Below are 13,574 nucleotides of genomic sequence, written 5' to 3'. Positions count from 1 at the left end.
TACTGTCTGTCAGTTTCAAACTTCTTTGTGAGTCACTATGTGCTCCTCTGGGGGTGTTGAGTGGTTTAGGGTCAAATGTTATCACTGTTTCCGTGTTCGCAAAGATCCAATGTTACAGTCACAGTATCATACTGTATATAATGACCAGTTATTAATGTGTGAACAATATAAAACAAATGTGTGAACAATATAAAAAAAAGATTGCATCTACTGCAGCTGTGAGGCAAACAGATAAACAGAAAAGGAGGCAGAGTTATCAGACAGGTACCAGACAAGCGCTCTTAAGATCAATGTTCAGTCTTCTGGCGACATACCCATGAGGGGGATGTGGGTCTTTTAAAAGGTCACAAGACAGTTGAGGTTAGTAAAATGTCATTCCACCAAAACGTCAGCACATCACCTTTAAATCTGAGGGTTAAACAAGCATCCTGACAAACAACCTAAAGCAAGCCAAAGTTCAATCTGACCAACAACATAAAAACACAGGTTACACAGCTAGGTTGTTGTTGGGTTTCACTGTTGTTTCAATGGGGAAAATAATTGGCGTATATCCAAACATGGGTCGAGACAGACATGTCTAGGACGCACGTACATCATGCTTTAGCATGTTCACATATACAACCATCAATCAACCTGAAGCATGCTGAACAGCTTTGGGCAGCTCCAGGATGAACTCTGAGCCCAGTAGGAAATATTCCAACAGACTAATATGTGTTCTGTTATCGACCTCCGTCTTACTGTATGAGTCACACTGTGAATAACATAAGTGAATGTCAACACCACAGATTATACGTTGGTGATAAAACTGCTGTGAACTAGATTGATTTATTGATCAATACACTGTAGCTCCTAAGAGTGGAAAGAGTAATAACTAATTTCCTTTTACTTACTGACATGACCCATTCTGCCTAACATGTACATTTACTAGATACTGTAGTTTAGCTGCTAATAGTTCAGTACTTTTACTTAACATTTTGAATGGGAGACTTTTATTGGTAGTTGAGTACTTAGCTAACATATAGGCATATATGTGTAACAGGGGCCCAACAGCAACTTTCTACCTTCGGGTTCATCCAGCCATGTTCACCTGACAATTTTAGGTATTTGTATTTTATATTTCCAATTTTGAGGGATTTCAATATTTTATAATGACCATATTTGGTGAATATATGTGTAAATCAACAACAAAACAGGAACTATTCTTTTTTTTTGTTTACCATTTGCAGCTGCTGGAGTATCTCGGGTTGCACATCTGGTTTAACACCACCACCCAGCGGTGCTGCCGCCTCATACACTTTACACGCGTCACCTTTGAAATAAACTACATCTCCCATGCTGCCCTCTCAAAAAAAAAAGGGCAGGCAGTCATGCGGATGGAAACAGTAGTGGGCATCCGCTGCGCTGCACGAAGAAGACACTTCGAGGAAAGATGCACGAAGAGGAGGATGGCAGCGGAGCAAGCCCCTGCACGGCCTCGCGGATTGTGGCCCCGAGGTCCGTGGATGTGGCCGAAGTCGAGGGAGCGAAGGAGCAGGCCTCCAAGCTGTGCGGGTACTTGAACAAACTGTCGGGCAAGGGGCCTCTGAGAGGGTACAAGCCGAGGTGGTTCGTGTACGATCCGAGGAAATGTTACTTGTATTACTTCAAGACTCACCAAGATGCCTTGCCGCTCGGGCACATCGAAATAGGCGATGGGTGCTTCAGCTACGACGTGGAGGGGGAAGAGGGTCAGTTTGAGATCCGCACGACCGGGAAGGAGTTTCTCCTGAAGGTAGAAACTTTTCGGCATGTGTTGCACTGCTTTGCTGTCATTTGTCACTTCCTTTCTCAGTGTGGAAGGCGCAGACACACCCATTCTGATTTGTTTTATTCTCAGCTCGGATTTTAGTCGGACGTGCAAAGACTTCTGCTGACACGGTTGTGATTTGAGAACTTTTAAGAAAAAAAAAAAAAAAAATTCAAAAAATGAATCGGGCTACACGTGTTTACCAGACACGAGCTTAATCAGCACATGAGTCAGCTTAATGCCCCACACACACTGTCAGTCCACTGTGTACAAGTAGAGATAATGTTAGGCTGAGTCTTACCTGAGCTCATCTGCCCCCATGACACCCCTGCCTTGCCAATCAATCATCTCACGTGATGGTGTCTTCTCTGCTGTCACATGACTGTGACTGGTTTCAGTGCCAACAGACAGGTGTCCCTGGCTGCCCACTAAAGTCTGGGAGCGTTTTCAGCAGATGGTAGGACTGGTTAATACCAAACAGCTTGCATGGCCCGAGGCTGGAACTGAGACTGAAACCAGCGTCTGTGCTCGTTCACATGACCGATTCCTAAATGACCTGCTATCTAAAGCGCTCTCGGGCTGCTTCATATGCTTTAGTTATTTCCACAGCTGTTATTATTTTCCTAGCCAAGGTGTCATTCCATTTAAATTGATGTTTGAGTTGCCTTTCAACCTTAGATCTCCAACATGTATTTGACTTAATTGTGTTACTTCTGCGTGAACGTGTGTGTGTGTGTGTGTGTGTGTGTGTGTGTGTCTGTCTCTAGGCTTCCAGCAGACAGGTGATGCATTACTGGCTCCAGCAGTTACAGCAGAAACGTTGGGAGTACAGCAACACACGAGGCTCCGGTCAGAGAGACAGCTGGAGCTCCCCGACCCTGGCCTACCCTCCCACGGGCCTCGTAGGGAAAGATAACGGTAGGCAGGTACACATACATACATACATACATACATACGGTGGGTATGGACACCCGTTTCCACTGCTCAGTCTCTTCACATCCAGGCAGCAGCGGAAAGTAAACACCTGTATCTGATGGATTAATATTTACACAAGTTGCCAGGTTCCTGAGTTCACACAGAAGGAGCATGAAGGGGTGGTTTTGTCCAGCATTGAGCATTTTTCAAGTTTCCCCTCAAGTATCTGCCACTGTAACATGTCTAAAGGAATACATGCAGCTCAAAAACATTTACAATACAAACAAGAGAATACATTTATACAGTATAATATATTATTAAGCCTATCGGTCCCAGCATACAGTGTTATGGCGATCCAAGCAAATGTGTGTCCACCAAAGTTTAGTTTTATCCCTCAAAGAGGCTGTAAACAGTTCTCTGAGTATTTGTCTCTGCTATTTTTTTGTTACGATTGTTTTGTAAACTATTCACATTCTAGGTGTGACCCTTGCCCTTATGAGGTCAGACCGGTTAGTCACATGGTTTGACTGAAAGAAAAGTTGAGTTCAAGTTTTATGTAGAAGTTTGTTGTTGCAGTTTTTCCATTTTTGGCTTATTATTGTTATTGGAGTCCAACATATTGTAATACTTGATTTTGTCAACATTGCTCAGCCCCAATGTAAATACATAGAATACAACTATGCTTAAAGTAATCAGATGTTTAACATATTTTTTCACACAATGTGTTGTTTTTGTCTAAGAAGACTTTGACCTTTTGTGAGTGAACTGTGATGAAATGTGAAGGAGCAGGAAACGCATGTGAGATCATTAATCTCTCTTTAACTGGAATTCTCCCTCTAGCTGCGCAGAGGACATTAAGTGTGTCATGTCCTTTTTGCATGGCTAGTGAAAGATTCACATGCCAAAGCTTCTCTTCACAGTATAACCAAGATGCAAGATTACATGGTAGTAGCTACTGAGTTTAAAGGTTTAGATGCAACAAACTCAAACAAGCCGTGCTGTGACATGTGAAACTAATGTGCCGTATTAATTAAAGCTGGCACATGTAACAACAACTATGTGGTTACAAATGGCTTCCTTCTTGGGCGTGACAGCATAACGGTCGAGCTGTTTGACCTTTTACAGAATGTTCCCACACTTTCCAAGGAAATTCCAAACAAAGAGGAAACTTTATATTTACCCCTCTTTGCTCAAAATGGCTACGTACTGTATTATTTGGCTGCTCTTGAAACCACAGACATCCACTCTGCTGTAAATATCATTCTGGGTGACGCAAGACGAGCTTCACTTTACTCTGGAAAGCACGAAGGCTCACTATCTAATTTCCTAAAGAAACAATTGAAATATAGCTGCAGTCCTGCCAAACAGCAGTAATGAGTAATCCAGTGTTATTATCGAGCTGTTCTAATTGACTCTAATATATGTTTTATTTCAGATGCACCCGTCTTTGAGAAGCTAAGTGACAGCATGGAGAAGGTCCGCAGCGACTTTGCCATGGAGACGGATACCGATGGCGGGGGAATGGTGGGTATCCAGTCAGCCAGAGGGCCTTCTGCTGCGTCCACCAACCCCCTCAACTTCTCCCTCAAAAACTTCGGTACAGAAATCAGGTGAGGCTGGACGAAAGCTTTCTGCAGGCTAGATGATATTGTACCCACAGTTTTAAAAAAAAAAAAAAAAAAAAAGGGAAGTGTATTTGTTTTTACTTCCTGCCAAACCGGCACGACGAGTTTGTCTGCTGTATGCCCCAATAGAGCTGTATTAAGTAAAAGAAGAGACCTCTTCAGCTGTTCTTGAGGTTGACTCAATGAGAGGAAATGGTTAGATCCATAGTTTACTGGTTGCTCCAGTATGCAGCCATCAACAGTTCCCCTTTAGGGCCAAACAACACATCTATTCAAATGGTGCAAAACACTGAAATGCTAAAAATGCGACATGTTTTGGAATTTGTGATGGAAAGAGAGGTGAGTAGGAATCTTGGAGCATTTGAGTTGCTTAAAGCATGTGTCCTCACCAGTTTGTTTTTGCTTTCTTAAGATGTAGCTTCTCATATTTTGAAATGCATAGAGTTTTACAAGAGTTCCTGCAGTTGTGACTCATGAGCCCAGCAGAAATGTGATGTTGAGAGATGCTTTCGGGTCTCAGTTATGCTCATAAAGCGAGAGTGAGTCTGTTGTGGGGCTGCTGTTGACGAATGCATTGATACAAATTGAAGTGTGTCTTTTCCGTCACATGGACGTGAGGCTAATGACGGAAACATGTGGCTGAAACACGGTTCAGTGTATACGTGGTGTGAGGAAGGCAAGAACTGCATTCAGCTGCACACAAACAGCCATGTGGTTGCAGTGATCTCACATTTAGAAGAGTGTGTATGGGTCTCTTATTATGGACATGACCGCTGTTCATTTTATATTCAAGAATGCCTTCCATTTATGTTGTTTTTTTATTTAAATTTATATAGACACTTTATTTGTAAGTTATGCTCTCCCATTAAATGTAACCTGGACGCATCAAGCTGTATTGTGTGTTTCCTTTTACTATAAAGACCTCAACAACGGCCGTTTGTGCTCATGTTACCATTAACAAAGTAGCAGAGGCATCAGGCTTCCCTGCAGTTTGGACTTGATCCCTGAGGATTTGAAAAGCGTTCACACTGAAGCTCCACGGTCTTACTCGCACTCTCATCTGGTTTTTGTTTTGTCAGGAACTCCATGTCTTATCTGCGGCCGGGCAGAGGAGGTGAGAGCAGACGCAGTGTGCTTCATACCAACCGCAGCAGCAGCGCAGAGGAGTGGGAGCTGGTGGATGCTCCAACCAAGGACTTCCCTGAACAGAAACCTCATCCAGACACACACAGACGTACGTAATACCCATACGCATTACATTCTCCTGAGACGAATTGTCTGTTATTGCTCCACTCATTTGCTCAATAATATGACAAATGGACTAACAATGGACGGCTCCGTCCTCCTGATTCACTTTTATCACGTCTTTATCTCTCCTCTCTCAGATTCCTTTGGGTCGGCCGCAGCGTTTACTTTCGACTTTGTGCGTAACTCATCGCGGCCTAAGAAGCCTTTGCTTCGAGACATGATGGGCTCAGGGAGGTTTGGGCGCAACGCTGAGACGCACAGTGCCGAGAGCTCCCCAGTGGAGTGTAACGGCAGCAAACCTTTGGAGATGCAGCTTCGCCAACAGGAGGAACTGAGCCGCATGCACCACGAGCAGGCCAAACTCAGAGAAGAGCTGGCCAGTCAGAAGGTATGATGACATGAAAACATGACATTCGGTGGTAGACTTGTCTCCAGAAAGAGTATGGGGAAGTGGTTATGATTATGTACAAAATGTTGTCATCACCTGGTTCCTGAAAGCTCTCGTGTCCATTCACTCATGTCATTCATTAACCAATGGTGTTTTCTTGTTGCAGTAATTGTGATATCTCAAAGAGTCGATGGTTTTCACATGAACCATTAAATCTCCCACATTAGGGGTAATACTATGCTGCTTTTACTTTCATCTTTGAATTCGACACAAGCCTTTGGTTGTGGTGTCTGACTTAGCAGTTTGGTGTAATCCTGATGCTCCCGCTAATATAGGAAGACGGCAAATGATTAGTCATGCTTCAGCGAGAAACGAGGAAACGGCAGTTCTCCGAACAACAATCGCAGCTGCGTCGCTGCTTCCTATTACTCTGTTCTGTTCTTGCTTTAGTGTTGTGAGACCAGCCGGTTGATCACAATGAATATATAGTGTATGTGTCTACGCTTCCCCTGTAAAGTGGTTTACTGCCAGCTCAAACGTTAACAAGAATTAACCCAGTAACTCTGAGTACCTGACTCAACTGGCTGGAACTGCACAAGTGTTGTTGGAAATATTCAGTCACAGCTGACATTGTTCTGCTCAATGGGACGGACCAAAGCTGACATTGTATTGTTGCTGCTATTGATTTATGGCCTCTAGGTAATGTTTGGCCTCGACTGAATTTTTTAGTAACGTTGCAAAGTCCCCACATACTCTTCCTTGTTTATGGTGCTCATGGCGTTTAATTGCAATAAAGAAACGATGTCGGCTCTGCTCAATTCAGTCTTCAGACCTCTCTGTGGACGGTTTGGTCAACCAAATAGTTTCCGATGAAAACTGTAAGTTTAATTGTATGCGAGTGCGTCTGCATCAGTGTGACCACTTACAAACGCATGAGGGCATCACCTCTGCTGTGAAACAAGGCAGGAAATCCTGACTAGTCTGCACGGTCAGAGGTGTTTGTGAGAATATAATAGAATTGTTTCTTACAAGAGCGCATTTTTTTTTAGTTTTTTTTCTTACATATTTGTGAATTTGCCCCACAAAGACAAACAATGAACATTGAATTCAACATATTGATTTTTACTGCGAACCAGGCGACCACATTTGAAGGCATAATCCTTAATAATCCAATATGTATCTTTACTCAATCAGGAGTTGGTGAGACTTTTACAGCAGACTCTGAGAACCTCCCAGTGCGATAGGCAGCCAGCGCACCGTCCAACCCCGGCTACAGATTCATCCGCAGCTTCGGACCAGACTCAAGGTTCGGTAGTGACCCAGCAAGAGACCGGCCAGTTGGAGGCTCTGCTTCAGGAAAGAGATGGACAGATCCAGGACTTGTGTGGCCACATGGAGCGCCTCGCCTTGGAGAAGGAGAGTCTGCAGCAAGAGCTGAAGGGCCTGAAGATAAAGGTGGGGGAGATAAACGACCAACTGGGGATGCTGATGGAGACCATCCAGGCCAAGGATGAAGTCATCATCAAGCTGTCGCAGGAGAGTTCAGAGCAGAGCGGTACTCCAAACGACGGATCACCATCGCCCAATAAAGATCAGGAGGAGATGGACATCCTGAAGGTACAGGAGGGAACTTTTAAACCCGATATATAGTTGATACAAATTATACACATTATGAGAACTTTGAGTGTATATAAAATAGATTGTTATTTCTTTAGCTTCTTGTAGTCTGACTAACTGCACATGTGTTTCTTCAATTTCAGGACAGTCTTCAAGGCTACAAATCCCAGAACAAGTTCCTGAACAAAGAGATCCTGGAGCTGACAGTATTACGCAGAAACGCAGAGAGTAGAGAAAAGACTTTAGAAGCAAAGGTACACAGGATGTGTTGGTCGGTTAATGGTGCATTATTCTGATAATGGAAAGAGGAAGTCTGAGGAGCTTGTAGGGGAAGTCCAGTATTGCCCTTAGCTGGTGCCCCCTAAACCTAAAAATGCCAAGTAGGAACAATGAATAACTAACTATAATATCTTGCTGCTGTCAGTTATTATAGCAAAAACACTGATTCAATTTCTCTGTTGTCTTTGCTGCAGTATTTGGCGCTGGAGGCCAAGCTTTGTCAGGTGGAGAGTAAGTTTTTGGTGCTGCTTCAAGAAGTGAAGACCCCCGTATGCTCGTCTTCAGAGCAGAGCCCAGCCCGAGAAGTCATCTCCCGATTATTAGAGGATGCGCTGCAGGCAGAGAGCTCCGACCAGCAAGAGCACCCCATCTTTAAACCAAATGTTGTCAGGTACAGACTATGCCAAAAAGACTTTGTTAAAATATGCTTTTATGTTTTGTTCATATTGAAAGTTAGGTTACATTTCTAACTAATTTATTCAAGTGTTGTTGTTGTAAAGTAAAACAATTTTACAGCACTTTATACATGTTTTGCGAAGATAATCTGCTAAATATAGATGACATCACAATGTAGTGAAATGAAAATCTACAAAAGTGTCTGTCCTCTTGGTATAAGTTGACCAAAATCTAACAACACATCAAGGACAACTCCATTGCAGGAGAGAAAGAATCGCTCGTGTTGCCTAATAGCCTTAATAGGCCCACATGTATTGCAGTCCTTAAATCTGTTTTCATTTTTCTTGACTGGAAAAACTAGCTCTGCTAATTTGTACTTTGTTCGCTGTTGATGTTGCTCTGACGTCTTTGCGAGCTCAGGCATGTCCTTTTTAAGGCTCGTTAAAATGTATTGTTAGAAATTCAGGCAATCCCTGAGTGATATAGGAGATTAACCAAATGTGGGTCCCACTAAAAGTGTTGTTGAACATCATTTCCCTACGTTTTCTCTCTTCCTTGATTTGATATCAGCGAGTATGACACGTTTGGCTTCAAGACTGTCCCTGAGGAGGAGGAAGAGGAGGAGAGGCTGGTGGCAAAGATGAGAGCTCTGGAGCTGAAGTCTCTATCCATGACGGATCAGGAGGTGTCCATCGGGGTGAAGTGGGAGAACTATCTGGCCAGCACCATGAACAGAGACCTGGTGCGCTCCCCTGAGCTCAAGGCCCTGTTTCGCTACGGCGTGCCCCATGAGCACCGGTCCCAGGTGTGGCGCTGGTGTGTCTCCTTCCACGTCAAGAAGTTTCGTGACAACTTGCCACCTGACTACTATGAGACCTTACTAAATGTTGCAAGGGACAAGCCCAACCCGGCCTCAAAGCAGATCGAGCTGGATTTGATGCGTACTTTGCCCAACAACAAGCACTATTCCTCACCGAATACAGGCGGCATCCAGAAACTCAGGAACGTCCTGATGGCTTTCTCCTGGAGGAATCCAGATATCGGCTACTGTCAGGGGCTAAACAGGTACAGGAGGGGTTCTGGTTTCTCCATATCCTTCTGTCCCTCTATGCCTTGTAACTATTCATTTATATTGGATTTTATTTCTTCAGGCTGGCAGCTATCGCCTTGCTGTATCTGGACCAAGAGGACGCCTTCTGGAGCCTTATAGCCATTGTGGAGGTCTTCATGCCAAGAGACTATTACACCAAGACTCTGCTGGGCTCACAGGTGAATAAGGTTATATGCTAGCATTGGAAGACAAGTTGCAGCGTCATATTCACGTGACTGTGCGGCTCATGATCATACAAAGGATGTAGCACAGTAGTCGGCACTCTTTGCTTTCTTTCTCTCTGCTGGATCTGACCCCATGTTTTCTTCTGCTGTGCTTTATTGTCGGCAATAAAGGATGTAAATGTGTGTTGGTTGTCTTTTTGCAGGTTGACCAGCGTGTGTTCAAGGACCTGATGAGTGAGAAGCTCCCTCGGCTTCATGCCCACTTTGAGCAGTACAAGGTGGACTTCTCCCTCATCACTTTCAACTGGTTCCTGGTGGTGTTTGTGGACAGCGTGGTGAGCGACATCCTCTTCAAGATGTGGGACTCCTTTCTATATGAAGGTCCTAAGGTGAGAGCCCGAAGAGAAAGTAAAACTTCAGATCTTGACATGAGATAAGGAGAAATGTGTTGTCTTTCATTTTGCCTTCATCTACAGATGGTATGTTGGATTAGTTTTCTGTTTATGTAAACAAGAGTTTACCCAGTTTTGAAATTTGAACCCACTTTGTCTCCAACTTTATCCGATCAGCATTTGTGTTTGGATTTTTCCAGACCTCTTTTACCCTGCCAACAACCATGGCTATACAAAGTTAAAGCCCCACTATGTGTTATGTTTTACCAATAATGCATTAAATTCCTATTTTTAATGGGAAAAAATCCCAATATAACATTATCACCCACCTCTGCGTTTCTTCTTCACGTCTACAAGAGGTGAGGTTTGTGATGTAAGTGTATTTCTGTAGGCATGTGTGTGAAAGCATGCGTATAGAATGCTATTCTTAACATGGACTCAATGTTACCAACAGCTGCTCTTGAGTATCCAAATAAACAACAACAACATTTAATTATATATAATAAAAATATACCGGCACTATGTGTTTTTTAGCATGTAGTAGAAAAATATAAATGAATCCAGCATTGAACCTGCAATAACAGATTTTTGGCCACTTGGGGGCAGCGGAGACGAGCTGTGGACACCAAACTGATGATCTGTATTATCAATCAGCTTTTAAAAATATCATTGTGAACTTGTTTGCAATTTACATATCCAGCAGACACATTGCAGCAGCAGAATTCATCTGGAGTCGTGTTTGTGATGAAGTCCAATATTCACCATCACCTGAGACAAACATCTAAATGCTCCGTATATGTTCACCAGTTAGTCACGTAAACTTTGTCTGTCTGCCGTTTTGATGCCAGGCATGTGGCATGCACTGAGTTGTTGAAACATTTCATGAGAAAACGACACAGTCGAGAGCTGTGAAAGCTATAAATCTCTGTGGAACTGAGTGGAACTGCAGAGTTGGGTGATAATTCCCTGTGGGTTCATCACCATGAGTACAAACAGTTAGTCATGTGATCCATTGTGGATATGAAACTATTGATTATAGACACTTTATTAATATAGACCCTGTGTAGAGGTCTGTGGTGGGAATCATAGTTGTTCAGCTGTTCACTCGTTAAATAGCTTTTGCCTCATAACAAGACAGTGAAGACTACTGTGCTGCATGTTCAGACATTCCTCTTAAAGAGACAAATACGGTCACGCATGGAAAGTTATGAGGTGGATGTCACAGCTTTGTTCATTTTTCTCCACAGATCATATTTCGCTTTGCCCTCGCTCTCTTCAAGTACAAAGAGGAAGAGTTTCTGAAGCTGCAGGACTCCACAGCCATCTTTAAATATCTTAGATACTTTACGTGCACAATCCTGGATTCAAGGTACAGCAACTGGAATTTGTTTTCATATTTCTGAGGACATCGAGTCTGCAGTAATAAGGAGCAAGATAATTAACCTTGGAATAGCTTATCATATCTGGCTGCATGGACAAAAACCTGGTTATCCACAGTCTGTGAGTTTTGCATTTGTATACAGAATAGTCGTAATAGCTGTTCAAATATATAAAACGGGGACAACAGGATGTCAAATCTGCACAGCACAGAGCATGCAGAACAATAAACAACTATCCCATACTGACAACTGTGTCTTTGTTCCAGGAAGCTGATGAACATCGCCTTCGGGGGCATGAACCCTTTCCCCATGCGACAAATTCAGAACCGCCGCTCCTTCCATCTGGAGAAAGTCCGTCTTGAGCTGACCGAGCTGGAGGCGATCAGACAGACCTTCCTCAGGGAGAGAGAGACGAGTCAGGACAGACGGAGCTTCGTCAGCGACGATGAGGAGGATAACTGACATTAAGGTTGTCGCTGAAGTATGATGACAAAAAGATCATCTCCATACGCCGGTCATGTGTTGCAGTTGTAAAAGGATTTTTTCAAAAAGATAGTTAGAGTCTGAATCAGAGCCGGACCAATCAAATTTTTATACATTTTTCGTCGAAAGAACAACTTTACGAGCCAAATGGGCTTTCTATCAGTATTCCTGCCATTTTAAATGCTTTACTTGTTGTATGCTTGTGTGTATATGCCTCATGCACAGCACTTCAACGCCGAGCTACACTCTTACAGTCCCATTCAGTATTTTAAAAACACGGCTGTGATCTTTTAATAGTTAGTGATTTTATGTCTGTTGAAGGAATGATTGTTGTTTTTTTACTCTTGTTTTCATTTGTTTTTCTCTGCCTCCGGTCCCTTTCTCACACACGTCTTAAAGTTGTTTACCTAAATCTTTTGCTGAAATTCAAATTTTGCTGAAACTTAAAATTTAAATCTTTGAGCCTTCTGATCACCAAGTCATTCCAAAATTGTACATATCATTCCAGCCTCTCGAGGTTACACAGAGATTTCCTATCAAACCGGGGATCAAAAACGTAATCTTCCCATGTATTATCACTCACATTAACGGCACGTGGAACACCTTGGGAAAAACTGTGTTTGTATTTTGCAAGATATGCAGTATTATGCATAATGCTGGAATTACCTTTCAGATGCATTTGCATTCATTGTCCTCAGTGTGGCAGTATAACATGTCTGCCCAGTGTTTACACTAGTTCACATGTACCCTCAACACAGAATGATTTTAGAGTTTGATATACTGGCTTTGAAGTCACTCTGTCAACATGATTGAAAATAGAAATATGTTTTTTAATCTATGAGGGAAGTGTTTCAGGAGTGTGGCAACAGCTTTCCGTCTTCCACATCTAGGTACTAACAGAAGACCGTTTACTCTTTAGCACTGTGACCATATTCTCTATTACACTTGTGTCACAATTTTTGCTGTTAAACAGACCATTATGAAACAGTTGCTTGCTTAGAACGAAACCACGTTTATATTCGGTCAAACGACAGTGTACAACTGATGTTCTCTTGTGTGCCGATATATTGTTTACAGTTTGTAATAACTTTTAATTTCCTTTATTTTTACGTTACTTGACTCTACTTGCTGTTGACAGATTATTTTTGCTGTTACTTAATTGACTACCTTTTATTGTACTGTCAGTCCAAGCACCACGCCTAACATTTTGGACGGACCACCTGAACTTGTGACCAAATGACAGAATTGTGGTCGCTTTAATGATGGAAATGTGAATGAAAAAAAAAACTTGTAGAAGAAGAGATTCAATTTGTTTGTCTGCGTGAGAGCAGGTCTTTCATGAGACTCAACTTGGATCAGTTTAAGATGGAAAGATGTCTGAGGTCCAGTCATTTTGTCAAAGGGCTCATACAGTAGGTTTGCGCATATTTGTAATACATATCTGTTCTAAGCATGGTTTGAATGCATTTCCTTGTTTTCTGTCAGTTTCATATTCAGATGGAATAAGCTATGTTTTATGCTATCACCTATTTCATTTCTCTCTCTTTTGCTTTTCCCAGCAATGTATTGCACACGTGTAAGGACAAGATGACTTCAGAATATTATAGGGCACTTCACTTTTTTTGTATGTAAATCTCTATGGTATCTTGTTCATTGTTAATCTGTATCATTTAATTAAAAGCTTTTATATTACAGAATGAAATATGCCATTGTATGTTTTTTTTGTAAAACCAGTTAAAAGACAAATTCAATAAACAGCTGACTGAGTGTGATCCGACTCATCTGGAGGTG

General features: G+C 42.5%; 1 protein-coding gene across 1 annotated transcript; it reads left to right on the top strand.

Moving 5' to 3' along the window:
- The first annotated feature begins 1,364 nt into the window (after positions 1 to 1,364).
- tbc1d2b (TBC1 domain family, member 2B) lies at positions 1,365 to 13,555 on the top strand. The gene is made up of 13 exons (XM_031863212.1): positions 1,365 to 1,771; positions 2,554 to 2,704; positions 4,137 to 4,311; positions 5,406 to 5,560; positions 5,712 to 5,962; positions 7,157 to 7,579; positions 7,723 to 7,833; positions 8,053 to 8,249; positions 8,825 to 9,319; positions 9,406 to 9,523; positions 9,733 to 9,918; positions 11,169 to 11,290; positions 11,567 to 13,555. Exons 1-13 carry the CDS (start codon positions 1,430 to 1,432, stop codon positions 11,760 to 11,762), a joined length of 2,922 nt encoding a protein of 973 aa, XP_031719072.1. The 5' UTR covers positions 1,365 to 1,429; the 3' UTR covers positions 11,763 to 13,555.
- Positions 13,556 to 13,574: the final 19 nt, after the last annotated feature.

Source organism: Anarrhichthys ocellatus, unplaced genomic scaffold, assembly GCF_004355925.1.
Source record: "Anarrhichthys ocellatus isolate YVR2014 unplaced genomic scaffold, GSC_Weel_1.0 scaffold2, whole genome shotgun sequence".
NCBI lineage: Eukaryota > Metazoa > Chordata > Actinopteri > Perciformes > Anarhichadidae > Anarrhichthys > Anarrhichthys ocellatus.
The sequence above is the reverse complement of the archived record's forward strand: the minus strand, read 5'-3'. Positions and strand labels throughout refer to the sequence as shown.

What these genes read in the sequence shown, in the direction of transcription:
- tbc1d2b (XM_031863212.1), top strand. Translation starts at nt 1,430, where the DNA reads ATGCACGAAGAGGAGGATGGCAGCGGAGCAAGCCCCTGCACGGCCTCG. An exon ending in GGAAGGAGTTTCTCCTGAAG is followed by an intron (nt 1,772 to 2,553) that starts GTAGAAACTTTT and finishes GTCTGTCTCTAG; the next exon opens with GCTTCCAGCAGACAGGTGAT. An exon ending in AAGAGCTGGCCAGTCAGAAG is followed by an intron (nt 5,963 to 7,156) that starts GTATGATGACAT and finishes TTACTCAATCAG; the next exon opens with GAGTTGGTGAGACTTTTACA.